Raw genomic sequence first — 13,746 nt, 5'->3', positions numbered from 1 at the left:
GAAGCCATTTCCACATATCCTGATCACTTGCCAAGATGATGGGTACCTTCCCTCCTCTCCTCACCTCTCCCCAAGCCCCATCTCATCCACAGAAAAGTAGCACATAGGAAACATGGCTTCCAGGATGAGAGATACAGGGAATCCCACAGTGCCCTTGGGGGACACAGTAATGTGGCTAGACTAGACCACTGTACAGACCCAGCAGCACAGGAAGAGCTGCAGGCCTGGCAGAAAAGTGACAGCAGATGGCCAGCCCAGGCTTCCTGGGTACCCAGACCTGTAAGGCCACACTCATACAGAGTGGGCGGCACCCCTTGGAACTGCAGGTCTGTAGGCCAAGGGCCCTGCTCTGTGCTGCACGCATCTGCACACATACATAGGTACATACAACATAGAATTCAATCACTTGAAGAAATTGCCTATGATTCTTTGACTTGCTTGCTTACCTGGATTTGAATTCTTCTGTAACATTTTAAATCAATCCAGGTGTACCCATCTTCAGAAATAATGGACCCCAGTGTCTCAGAATTACAGAGTCTTCAACATGTCCAAAGCATTTCATGAAAATTATTCCACTGTGAAGACTAGAGTGGTATAACCCTCTTCATGGATTCTGCTTCCTAAAGAGGCTGAGTTCAGAGGGACTAAGTCACTCTCTTTTTAGCAAATAACTAACCAAAAGGGCAGGGAAGGGAGGTGAAAGACGTCATAACCAGGCCAGTAGAATCCCCTGGTCTTGCCATTACATGTGATGATTTCAAACGGCTTCTTAGTACCTTAATTTTAAGGGAAAAGAGTAAAGGAAACCAGTCAATGCTTTGCATGCTCAGTTTCTGCCTATGATACTGAACTCAGAGAACTGAGATCTTTGGAGAAACCAAAGATGGCTCAAATGACTCCTGATAATAAATGAACATATTTCTCCTAGCTGACAAATTGAAGTTTCCTAATTATAAAGCAGAACCAGCAGCCACCACCATAGAAAGCCAACCCCACAGATGGAGAAGAGGCAAAGCACTGAAACTCAGCCTGAGGGGCCTGCCCAGCCTTGGCGGCAGGGCCAAGTGGGGCTCCTTCAGGATCAGAAAAGCAATTTTTCTCATCAGCAAACCATCCTCAGAGAAGTTTGTAATCAGGGCACTATCTTCCAGGCCTAGAGACCCAGGGAAAGGGGCACAGGGGTGTCCCAAGGCAAAGGGAGTCTACACATTTTGCCCCAGGAGAGGCTACTTCCCTCCCAAGATGCCTGGGATTTTCCACTTCAGCAAGGGGGAAGGTAAGTCAGCCCATAGCAAAACAATGAGGGCACAAAACAGATGGCCTCCCTACGGAGCTTTGAACGAGAAATACAGCAGGGAAGATGTGCCCCTTCCCTAGCCTAGGAGGAGCTACGTGCAGCCCCTGCACATCCTCCCCCTCAGAAAAGCTGAGGCCAGACCAAGGATCTACAATTGGACATCAGAGCTGAGGCCTCAAAGCTAGGACTGAGACTGGACCAGGCAGGAAACTGTCAAGAGCTTTGGTCACCAGGCCTGGCTGCCCTCCAACATCAGCTGGCTCTTTCCAAACGGACATATCACATGTCCCTAATATTATCTCTTCAAATAATACCACCATCAAAGCAGGACATTTCCCAGAGCCTTCAAGCCTCGTGTCTGCTCCGTGGGATTCAATCCCAGAAGCTGTTAAATCACCCACTGTTTCAGTTTGCAAACTTCTTATGACTTGGTGACGAGTGAAACTACATTCTGACAGCAACTGCAAGTTCCCTAGTACCCAGGACTTCCTGTTTTTTCTTGCTAGACTCCCTCCTGTTAAAACACAGACTCATCCATCTCTAGCTCCTAGAATATAGAGAAAGAGCACAACACTACATCTTAACTCCTGAGACATGGAGAACACCTCTCCTCCTGAGAGCTTAGGTACCAAATGGATGCTACTTTTCCCCATTGGTCTCAAAAGTATTACTAGATTATGAACTGGACTCTACCACCATGTAGGAAAGCAGTCATGGGTGGTAATTCTGGGAGACCCAGACGGGACCAGCCAGGAACCCAAGTTGCTGCTTCCTCCCTGTACGCTCCCATTTGTTGGGCCTCTCTGGATCTCAGCTGGTGCTCACTTCAGATCAGCTATGATGCAATCCAGTAACTAAAGTATTAGTTAATAAATGCTGACAGCACAGCCTTTACTGGTCACTTATTTATATTAAAATATGGGGGAGAGTTTAGGGGACGGGGGACATAGGGGAAATCTCTGTACCTTTTTCTCAATTTTGGTATGACCTAAAACCGCCCTTTAAAAAATACAAGGGGCTAGGCACGGTGGTTCACGCAGGTAATCCCAGCACTTTGGGAGACCAAGGTGGTTGGATCGCCTGAGGTCAGGAGTTCAAGACCCACCTGGCCAACATGGTAAAACCCTGTCTCTAATAAAAATACAAAAATTAGCCAAGCGTGGTGGCACACACCTGTAGCCCCAGCTACTTGGAAGGCGGAGGCAAGAGAATCCCTTGAACCTGGGAGGCGGCGGTTGTAGTAAGCCAAGATCGTGCCATTGCACTATAGCCCAGGTGACAGAGCAAGACTCCCATCTCAAGAAAAACAAACAAACAAACAAACAAGGAATGAGCTCTTCAAGTGAAAAATCCATTGAGATGTAAAGGAAGGAAGCTATCGTGGCAGAATTGTGCATGTTACATTAATGTTTTTGGAGCAAGGGAGAGCTCATCTCGCCCACAAGCAAATGCCAGCCCAAGGCATTGATACTAATAGAGTGCCATGCTGGCAATGTGCAGGGGGAAGACAGTGTCCCCAACCTCTCTACACACATGCATTCCCACAATTTGCCCTTCCTTGACCCCAGAAGCTTCAGGCCCCTTCACCCTCAAGGGTCACTCTCCAGGAGTTTGAATTAATGGCAATCACCATGCACAGGGGAGGCTGTGGACGTCTGACATAAAATCACTTAGCAGAAAGCTTGGAAAAAGTAGGAGCAACATACAAACTGGACTAATTATCTACAACAAGAGACTTGGTTTGGGGATCTTAATGTTCTCAAAAAAGAGAGAAAATCTTTTTTTTTTTTCATTTTGCACTTTGTGCCATAAGGCATTTTCAGCAAAACACAAAATCTCATTTCTTCTGAGGGAAAATGACTGGAAAACCAGCTCATGGCTGGCACAGAGGCTGGCTTGTTCATAATTCATAGCCAAAACACCAGGTGAACTGACAGAGCTCAGCTGGAAGAGTTCTCCAAGGCAGAGACTCAGAGCCAAGGAAAGTTATGAAGAACTAGCATTTATTGTGTGATTACTATGCACCCGGAATTTTTTACACTCCATCACACTGAATCTTCACAGCAGCCCTAGAAGGGAAGAACTATCACTAGCCCAGTTTTATAGGTGAACAAACAAGGGCACAGATCCTTGATGTAACAGCCAGGATCAAACAGCTGGGTAGACAAGAAAATCTTTCCCTGACTCGAATAACAGAGGATTTGGTTGAAAATATAGGAGATTATGTGCTATCCTCTAGGAAAAGGAGCCAGGAAAGGAAGGAGACCCTTTTCCCTGCATGCTCCGATGTTCTATTTGAACATTTTATCATGGACACAAACTTCCTATTTAAAAAACACTTTTTATTGAAAAGATAAATCTGTGTGTTGTCTTGTGTCACTCAGTTCAAGTACTTGAAATTTATTGAATTGTATTATCTAAAAAATAGATACTTGAGTAAAAGCAATCCCACATTACACAGACAGATCACAGTGCATGGCCCGAAGAGCTGGGAGTGGTGGCTTCGTTTCGTGCAGTAAAGAGAACTTGGTTCGGGAGTGTCTATGTGGCTTAAGACTGGAGAACACTAAAAGTGAAACCACCCAGCCATCCTCCCCCATTTTCATTTTCACACCAAAAAATCCCACCACAGCAGAGGACCACTGTCTCTGTTTAGACAATTGGTGAAGAATGGATGACCTCACTTTCCCCAACAGGCGGGTCCTGAAATGTTATGCACAAAACAAAACTTGAGTAAATGCCCAACAGAGGTCACTGTTTTATCTATCGCGAAGAGATCTTTTCTTAGCAAAGCCAAAAAACCGATTGTGATGTTAACACCATGTTTGGTAAATAAGTGTTTTGGTGTTGTTGCAAGGGTTCTGGTTTCAGCCTGAAGCCATCTCAGAACTGCCTGGGTCTCTGGAGACTGGAAGGACAGTCAAGTCTAGAGCCCATTTGCATGAGACCAAGGACCCTCCTGCAAGAAACAACGTCCTGAGGGAAGAGGGCTTCTGTACAAGCTTGACCCAGTAAGAAAGCCAAGGACTGGAAAGCAGATTCTGAGCCTAGAGCTGCGCCTGTGTCAGTAGTTTCCTTCCAGCTTCCTTTGATTTCAAATCAAGACTTACAGGGAGAGGGAGCTATAAACACAAGCTCTAGAAGATGCCACAAGGTCCTCCTTTGACATCCCCAACAAAGAGGTAAGTAGTATTCTCCCCCTTCCTGCCCTGAACCAAATGGGCTCCAGTAACTTCAGGGCTCCATCAGACCCCGGGCCCATGCAGGTGCCCCATGGTGCAGGGGGAAGAGATGCAGGTGGCAATGGAGACAGCATTGACAGCACAAAGCAAGCCTCTGGCACAGGGAGCAAAGTCCTCACTGGTAGGATTCCCAAGGGGTCACTTGGGAGAGGGCAGGGCAGCAGCCAACCTCCCTGTAGTGGGCTGAAGCAGGTGAAGAGGAAAGCGGCAGAAGCCACCCAGTGGCAAAAAAGGAGTCACACACTCCACCTAGAGACGCCTTGAGATAACTGCACACCTTGAGATTAGAGAGTGGCCAGGCAGTTCTACAACAGCTGCTCACAGGGTGAGCCAGGACACAGAAGAACTCAGATGACCAGTAGTATTACCTTCTTCATAACTTCAGGCTGGGGGGCCCGCGACAGAGTCAGAGGAAACTCAGTTCAGAACATCTTCGGTTTTTACAAATACAAATTAACTGGTATAAAAAATTCTAGCCTGTTCGTCTGGTCACTGAAGTTTTTTTTTTTTTCTTCCAAAAAACATAGTCAGCTTTAGCTCATTTTTTTCTCTGTAAAACTTCGTGCCTGACTTCAGCTTTACTCTTCGTAGGACATGCCAAGTTGCTGAGTCACTAATAAAGAAAGTAAAGGAGGAGTGATTCTGCTTCTTAGCCTCAGTGACGACCTAAGCTGCACTTTTTCCCCCAGTTGTGTCTTGCGATGCTGAAGGACGTCACATTGCACAATCATCTTAATAAGGTTTCCAATCAGCCCCACCCTCTCTGGCCCCACCCCCACCCTCCAACGAAGATTTATCAAATGTGGGATTTTCCCATGAGTCTCAATATTAGAGTCTCAAACCCCAATAAATATGGGACTGGAGATGTCCGAGGTTCATTCTGCCCTCGAGCCCACCAGGAACGAAAGAGAAGCTCCATCTGCCCCTCAGGAACCCAGCTATGAACTCTCTCTCCACAAGTAAGTGCAGGAAATCCCTAGCCCTGGAACCGCCAGCAGCCCTGTGTGAGGGAGGGGTGTGTGGCCCAGGGAGGGCTGGCGGGTGGCCAGCTGCGAAGGCAGGCTCCCAGCTGTGCTGTCAGCTCACCCGTGCACTGGCTTCCCTCCGGCACAGGCGCCTTCAGACCAGTTGCCTTCTCCCTGGGGCTGCTCCTGGTGATGCCTGCTGCCTTCCCTGCCCCAGTACCCCTGGGAGAAGATTCCAAAGAGGTAGCTGCCCCAAATAGACAGCTACTCACCTCTACAGAACGAATTGACAAACACATTCGGTACATCCTCGACGGCATCTCAGCCTTGAGAAAGGAGGTGGGTAGTCTTGGCGATGGGGCTGATGGGCCCCTGTGCGCATGCGTTCCTCTTGCCCTTGTGTGTGGACAGGGGCTGCCTGCATTAGAAGGTCTTTGCTGGGTTCTAGAACACTTTAGATTTGAGACCAACAGGGCCAACTAGACTGACTCCTGTATTTATCCTTTCCTGGTCTCAGGAGGTTCCTTTCCTTTCTGGAAAATGCAGAATGGGGCTGAAATCCATGCCTACCCTTGGCATGAGCTGAGGGCATTGCTTCTCAGGGCTTCCTTTTCCTTCACCAAAAAGTAAGGTCTGTGAAGCTCCTTTTTGTCTCTCCGGCTTTGAAAGGACTAGAAAAGTGCCACCTGAAAGGCATGTTCAGCTTCTCAGGGCCGCTGTAGTACTTTTTGGCTATGTAAACTCAATGGTTAGGATTCCTCAAAGCCATTCCAGCTAAGATCATACCTCAGAGCCCACCAAAGTGGCAAATCGTAAACAGATTAAAGCAACTCCCCACGTTCAACGCAAGGTATTTTGGTCCTATTTAGTATAAAGAAAAGAACACAGGAGAGGGGACTGGGAGCCCACACTTGAATTCTGGTTCTGCCAAACCAGATTTGTGATCTTGCCCAAGTTCCCTGCCACCCCTGCACTCTATCAGTAAAATTGTAGCGGTAGGTGATCTCATAGATTATATTCACGTAATTATTGTCAAAATTGCTGTCATTAAGTATCTACTATGTGCCAGGCACTTTAAATAAATATTGTGTATAATCTTCAAAAGAAACTTGCAAGGGAGATTTTTAGAGATAAGCAAACTGAGATTCAGGATTAAATAACACACCTGAAGTCACAGGTGAGCTTGGAACTGAACCCAAGTGTGCCCCACTCCACTGGAATTTGCTTGTCAGGATGCCAGTGAGTTACGGCTTCATTGTTTTTAGAGACTTTCCTGGCTGTGGTAGAACAATGAGAAGGCCCCCTAGTGGTGTTTGTTTTAGGGGCACTTACGTGATAACCGTTCTGGTTTTCTTTCCCAGATATGTAACAAGAGTAACATGTGTGAAAGCAGCAAAGAGGCACTGGCAGAAAACAACCTGAACCTTCCAAAGATGGCAGAAAAAGATGGATGCTTCCAATCTGGATTCAATGAGGTATAAACTTGTCCCACTCACTTTTCACTATTCCTTATCCAGAACTTCTCCCTCTTGCTTGCAGTGCCTACATACATAAAGATCCAGGTGGCAACAAAAAGGGGGTAGATGTAGAAAATGTTTTGTAAAGTTCATGACGAGGCCAACTTCAAGCTTTTTTTAAGGTAGTTTATTCTCGGACAGGTATGGCCAGAGATGGTCCCACTGTGTTGAGATTTTAACAACTGTCAAATGTTAGGAACTCACACAGGTTTAATTAGTTCATCCTGAGTAAGGTGGTCTCAGGGCCTTTTCCCTCTCTGGCTGCCCCTAGCAGGGTCCAGGTCTGCCCTTCCTCCCTGCCCAGATCATTCTCCACAGTGAGACAACCTGTACTGACTTCTGATTATTTTATAAAAAGAGGCTCCAGCCCAGCATTGACAAGGGCAAGAGAGCAGGAAGAATATCAAGGGAGAGAATCAGAGAAGGATCCCCACTGCCACATTCTAGCATCTGCTGGGCTTTGGGTAAAACTAATTACATGGAGCCTCTGATTGTCCAGTTATTTAAAATGATGCTGTCCAGTGTCCCAAAACGTGCTGCCTAAGAGGTACTTGAAGTTCTCTAGAGGGGCAGAGGGAAAAGATGTTGAACTGTGGCAATTTTAACTTTTCAAATTGATTCAATCTCCTGGGGATAACCAATTTTCCCACCATCTTTCCTCTTAGGAGACTTGCCTGCTGAAAATCACCACTGGTCTTTTGGAGTTTGAAGTATACCTAGAGTACCTCCAGAACAGGTTTGAGAGTAGCAAGGAACAAGCCGGAGCTGTGCAGATGAGTACAAAAGGCCTGATCCAGTCCCTGCAGAAAAAGGTGAGTATGTTTTCATTCCCTCAACTTGGTATGGGGAAGACAGCTCAAAGACAGCGTCCTGGTCAACTCAGGGATGCAATGCTGCTTCTAAAAATGAAGGCTACGTGTAAACAAGAGTCTGGGAAATAGTTTCTGACAGTCATTGTTAAATCCTTGTTTGTTTGGTTGGTTGGCTCTCTTCTGCAAAGGACATCAATAACTGTATTTTAAACTATATTAACTGAGGTGGATTTTAACATCAATTTTTCATAATGTAAGAGATTAAAAAAAAAAAGGCTGAAAGAAGTACATCCAGCCCCACCCAGTGATCCACAGAAACAAAGACCAAAGAGCACAAAATGACTTTAAGATTTTAGTTATCGCCAAGTGCATTCTTCTCATTGTGGTTGCTTCAACTCTTTTTCCTGCCTTTTACCAGGGAGTTAGTTCAGAGAAATGGCCAGAGACTCAAGGCTGGAAGAAGGTACTAAGGGCTTTGGCCACTAGCAGCTGGCTATTCAAATGGCAGGGAGTAAAGGGTTGCTGGCTAGCCTGTGGAGGAGCCAAAGCTCAATAAGAAGGGGCCTAGAATGAAACTCTTGGTGCTGATCCTGCCTCTGCCATTTCTACTTGTTTGCCTTAAGCCAGGGTTTCTCATACGTTCACATGCATGGGAATTCCCTGGGCATCTTGCTGTGATGTGAAGTCTGACTTGGCAGGCCTTGAGTGGGGTCGAGAGTCATATTTCTAGCAGGCTTATATCCCTGATGATGCTGCAGAATTCCAAGACCACACTTAGAGGTTCAAGGCCTTCCACAAGTTACTTATCCCATGTGGGTGAGCGTATGGAAAGGTGTTTTTCAGTCCTCTTTACATCACCAGATCAGTGGTCTTTCAACAGATCCTAAATGGATGGTGAAAGGGAAACTGGAGAAAAGCATTAGATTTAGAGGCACTGAAGAGCTCACATTAAAATGCCTTCAAGTATGGGCTCTTCATTCATAGGTTAAAGATGAACTATGTGCCAGGCATTATTTCATATGACAGAATACAGACAAATAAGATAGTGATGCTGGTCAGTCCTGGTGGCTCATGCCTGTATTCCTTGCACTTTGGGAGCCTGAGGTGAGAACTCCTTGAACTCCTAAGGCCAAGAGTTCAAGACCGGCCTGGACAACATAGTATGATCCCCTCTCTACGAAAACAAAAACAAAAAGATAGTGGTGCTTGCCTCAGGATGCTTGTGGTCTAATGGGAGACAGACAGCAAAGGGATAATTAGAAGTTGGTTGCTATAAGCCAGGCATAGTACTGATATAATCCCAGCACTTTGGGAGGCTGAGGCAGGTGGATCACTTGAGGCCAGGAGTTCAAGACCAGCCTGGCCAACATGATGAAACCCTGTCTGTACTTAAAAATGCAAAAAAATCAGCCAGGCATGGTAGCACATACCTGTAACCCAGCTACTCCGGAGGCTGAGGCACAAGAATTGCTTGAACCTAGGAGACAGAAGTTGCTTCTACACCACTGCGCTCCAGACTGGGTAACAGAGCAAGATCCTGTCTCAAAACAAACAAACAAAAAAGTTTGTTGCTGTAGAGGGTCCTACTCAGGGCAGGCCCCCCCCCCATTAGTCTCATTCACCCCATATTTCACATTTGAACACTATCCCATAGCCCAGAGCATCCCTCCATTACAAAGGATTTATTCAGTATTTAAACAATCCTCTTTGCTTTCTTTTCTCTTCAGGCAAAGAATCTAAGTGCAATAGCCACCCCTGACCCAGCCACAAATGCCAGCCTGCTGACGAAGCTGCAGGCACAGGACCAGTGGCTGCAGGGCGTGACGACGCATCTCATCCTGCGCAGCTTTAAGGACTTCCTGCAGAACAGTCTGAGGGCTCTTCGGCAAATGTAGCGTGGGCACCTAAGATCGTTGTTGTTCATGGGCATTCCTTCTTCTGGTCAAAACCTGCCCACTGGGCACAGAACCTATGTTGTTCTCTATGGAGAACTAAAAGTATGAGCGTTAGGACACTACTTTAATTATTTTTAATTTATTGATATTTAAATATGTGAAGCTGAGTTAATTTATGTAAGTGATATTTATATTTTTATGAAGTACCACTTGAAATATTTTATGTATTAGTTTTGAAATAATAATGGAAAGTGGCTATGCAGTTTGAATATCCTCTGTTTCAGAGCCAGATCATTTCGTGGAAAGTGTAGGTTTACCTCAAATAAATGGCTAACTTATACATATTTTTAAAGAGATATTTATATTGTATTTATATAATGGATAAATTGTTTTTATACCAATAAATCATATTTTTAAAAATCAGCAACCAAGTCTGTGTGTGTCATGTGAAGCTTAATATAAACAAGTTTCTTGTTACTGCCACCATCGCCACCAAATAAAAAACCTATAATCAATCACATGATTGATACAAGCATCTACTACATGCCAGCCATCATAAATGTGTTGCATCCATCTCGTCATTTAACCCCAGCACTTGTACACTCTTTCCTAGTTGTGGAAAACTAAGTGATTTATCTAAGTCAGTCACCTGGAAGGTCAGGCAGGGGCCCTGACTTGAAATCTAAGTCTACCTGCCTGCAGGTCCCCTACTTCTAACCTGTCAGTCCCATTGCCTCCCAGGAACTAAGGGATGATGTAGAAAATCTCAAAACCTGTTAATATAGGGAATATCTATAAACATGCAATAAAAATCTTTAGTCCCATATGACGACTGTCTAAGGCATAACAATGTGCAAGCTTCCAAATAATAACTAGAAGTTCTGCCTCCCTCTTCTAAATTCCTAAAGCACTGCACCTATCTACCTGTCAAAGCATCTACCACATTGTACCACACATTAAAATCAATGGTTTTTCTTTCCAGCCAGGAGGTACATGCCTCAAGAAAGCAGATTCCTTTCATGATGTAAAACTAATTTCAGGAGAAAAAAAAAAAAAAAAGATGAGCCAGGCACAGTGGCTTATGACTGTAATCCCAGCACTTTGGGAGGCTGAGTTGGGAATGTCACTTGAGGTCAGGAGTCCAGCCTGGCCAACATGACAAAACGCCATCTCTACTAAAAATACAAAAATTAGCTGGGCATGATGGGTATGCCTATAATCTCAGCTGAGACCGGCGAATGGCTTGGGCCTGGGAGGGGGAGCCTGGGGTTGCACTCCAGCCTGGGCGACGAAGGGAAATTCTATCTCAAAAAAATAATTTAAAAAATAAATGAGTTTTTTTTTTCAAAGACTCTTTCCCATATTAATCTTTGCATTCTGTGCCCATGGCCCCAAACCTGAACAATGAAGGTCCCAGTAAACATTTTTGAGTGAAAAAAAAATACACAGATGATCAAAGATAAGAAGACCCTTCAATTCTTGTAAGCATACAGTGTTAGTGGAAATAGCTAATTCTGTGTGTTTCTGTATCTTCATCTTACAGAAAAATAGCAAGAATTAGAAACATTCAAGGACTTCCAGAGAAGGCAATGAATAGCCAGTGCATATACACCTACCTCCATTTCCTTTGCCACTGCAATGATCTTCATCTGCCCTCTCCCCTCCCCACCAAGAGTGGTAGTGAGAGAGGCAATCTGGACAGCTTAACTTGGCCTTGCTGTTTCATTTCAACACGATACTGGGAATTTGGTACAGATTTCCCCTTTCTAGCCCCTGCAATATAAAAATTCTGTCTCCTTAATAGAGCTTTTCCCCACCCTACCTGCTACAGACTTCTTCCTACAGGGGAGGAGTTCTGCTGGGCAAGGGAAAGTCCACTGAGGTAAAAAACCGAGAGGAGTTGAGCCAGAAAAGAGGCACATACTCTAATTTCTAGAAACTGTGCATCACAAGTGGGCTTCCCAAAACTAGGGTCAAGTCAAAGAACAGAGAAATTGCGGTCAACTGATGCGTTCATTCTTCAAACAAAATGGGTTGAGTGCCATAGATAACTCAGGGAAAGCTCGTGAGAAAGAGGTGAAAGGTAGACATGATGATCCCTGACCTTTTGTGCCATATACTATGGAAAGGAAAACAGAAATTTAATAAAGAATGTTAAGTGTGATGCGGTTTCCAAAAAGAAATGTGGGCTATGCTGAGAACCCATACTAGGGGCACCTGGTTTGGCTGCTTACTGCTTGAAAGCCAGACATGAGAGAAAAGGTAGTGGGGAGAAAAGCCAGTTCATCAGAGAGCCAGTAAACCATAGATGATGAGCTAGCATTTTAAAGTATCATCTTGAATTTTAAAATGTATCACAGTAGTTTTTGAAGAGAAACTTGGTATGGGAGATATGTGGAAGTGGTGTGGGGTATAGGGTCTGTGTGTCTTGTTCTGATGGCTATCTCAGGTAGGTTACCTGTCAGGAGGTCTGTTTGGTGTCATCTTGACTTCAGCCAGATGATGCACTGATTGTTCGTGATTCCTTCTAAGCAGGAGGATTCTGCAATGGGGTCTCCCTGCCTGGTTTGTTTCAAGATCAGCCTCTGGGATTTTTTTTTTTTTTTTTTTTTGAGATGGAGTTTCGCTCTTGTTACCCAGGCTGGAGTGCGATGGCGCGATCTCGGCTCACCTCCCGGGTTCAGGCAATTCTCCTGTCTCAGCCTCCAGAGTAGCAGGATTACAGGCATGTGCCACCATGCCCAGCTCATTTTTTGTATTTTTAGTAGAGACAGGGTTTCACCATGTTGACCAGGATGGTCTCGATCTGTTGACCTCGTGATCCACCCGTGCTGGGATTACAGGCTTGAGCCACTGCGCCCAGCCGCCTCTGGGATTTTTAAAGCAAGAGAATCATTAGATAAACATGCATTGCCAGAGGGGAGTGTCTAGAGAGGGAAGAAATGAAGACGTGAGAGGAAAGGAAAGGAAGAAATAGTAGGTGAGAGGCAGAGTAAGATGTTGGAATACAAAGCTCCACCAATGGTCCCCCTGGCAAGGACACCAAGTTAACAACTACATAGAAAAAAACACCTTCATAAAAATCAAAACTCAGGTGAGCACACATAGTACCTGGTTTTAACTTTATATCACTAAAAGAGGCACTGGACTGATTAAAAACCAGTCCTGAATCTTGATGCTGCCCCTCCCCTACCCGCAGCAGCCGTGGTGTGTTGTGGAGAATGTCTCTGGGCGCTGGGAGAAGGAGGACACATCAACTGTGGGGCAATGAACTAACTCAGCACTGTCCTGTTAGAGGAGAAAGAAAAACCAGACTAAACTCAGCTGATGTCCACTTACAGAGGGAGCACTTAAACCAGTCCTAGCCAGAGGGGAACTGTCAATCCCAGCAGTCTGAACATGAGTGGCCACAGACCTCGCCACCAAGGGCCAAACTTGAAAGGCAGTCTAGGCCATAAGGATTGCAACTCTTAGGCAAGTCCTAGGGCTGAACAATGCCCAGAGACCTAGCGGACTGAGGGGGCATGTGACATGCTGAGATACTAGCTGAGGCAGCCAAGGGAGTACTGGCTTCACGCCTCTGGGCTGCACAAGTTGTAGCTTTAAAAGAGACATTTTCTTTCTGCTCAAGGAGAGAAGATAGAAAAAGAGGACTTTGCCTTGCATCTTGGATACCAGCTCAGCTACATAGGGCACTGGTCAGAGTCATGAGGCCCCCGTTCCAGACCCAAGCCCCAGTCAACATTTCTAGACATATCCTGGGCTAGAAGGGAACCCACTGCCTTGAATGAAAGGACACAGTCCTGGCAGCATTCATCACATGCTAACTGAAAAGCCCTTGGGCCCTGAGTAAACAGCAGCGATACCAGGGTACTATGCCAAGGGCCTGGGGTGAGCCTCTGAGACTTGCTGGCTTCAGGTGAGACTCAACACATTGCTAGCTGTGATGGTATGGGGCAAAACTCCTCCTGCCTGAGAAAAGCAGAGGGAAAAGTAAACGGGGCTGTGTCTTGTTGCA

The 13,746-nt window shown here is 45.6% G+C and overlaps 2 protein-coding genes and 1 long non-coding RNA gene across 7 annotated transcripts in view; 1 reads left to right on the top strand and 2 right to left on the bottom strand.

Annotated features, from left to right (window-relative positions):
* The window catches only part of LOC118143664 (uncharacterized), a 215,908-nt gene that overhangs the window by 126,760 nt on the left and 75,402 nt on the right, over positions 1-13,746 (bottom strand). The window lies entirely within an intron of this gene.
* Positions 3,619-5,827, bottom strand: LOC144578354 (uncharacterized). The gene is made up of 2 exons (XR_013523927.1): positions 5,777-5,827; positions 3,619-5,152 (listed from the first exon to the last, which is right to left on the bottom strand). It is a non-coding gene; the product is annotated as an uncharacterized LOC144578354 (long non-coding RNA).
* On the top strand, positions 5,417-10,151 carry IL6 (interleukin 6). Of its 2 annotated transcripts, NM_001267771.1 has the most exon segments (5): positions 5,452-5,498; positions 5,653-5,843; positions 6,866-6,979; positions 7,687-7,833; positions 9,561-9,881. In NM_001267771.1, coding segments are annotated over 5 exon segments (639 nt in total). In that variant the 5' UTR covers positions 5,452-5,479; the 3' UTR covers positions 9,729-9,881.

Source organism: Callithrix jacchus, chromosome 11, assembly GCF_049354715.1.
Source record: "Callithrix jacchus isolate 240 chromosome 11, calJac240_pri, whole genome shotgun sequence".
NCBI classification, from domain to species: domain Eukaryota; kingdom Metazoa; phylum Chordata; class Mammalia; order Primates; family Cebidae; genus Callithrix; species Callithrix jacchus.
Note: the sequence above shows the minus strand (reverse complement) of the source record. Positions and strands in the feature narration are given on the sequence as shown.

Coding starts and splice junctions, on each gene's coding strand:
- IL6 (XM_078341942.1), top strand. CDS start 6,884: ATGTGTGAAAGCAGCAAAGAGGCACTGGCAGAAAACAACCTGAACCTT. Junction 6,980..7,686: donor TCCAATCTGGATTCAATGAG/GTATAAACTTGT, acceptor CTTTCCTCTTAG/GAGACTTGCCTGCTGAAAAT. Junction 7,834..9,560: donor TCCAGTCCCTGCAGAAAAAG/GTGAGTATGTTT, acceptor TTTTCTCTTCAG/GCAAAGAATCTAAGTGCAAT.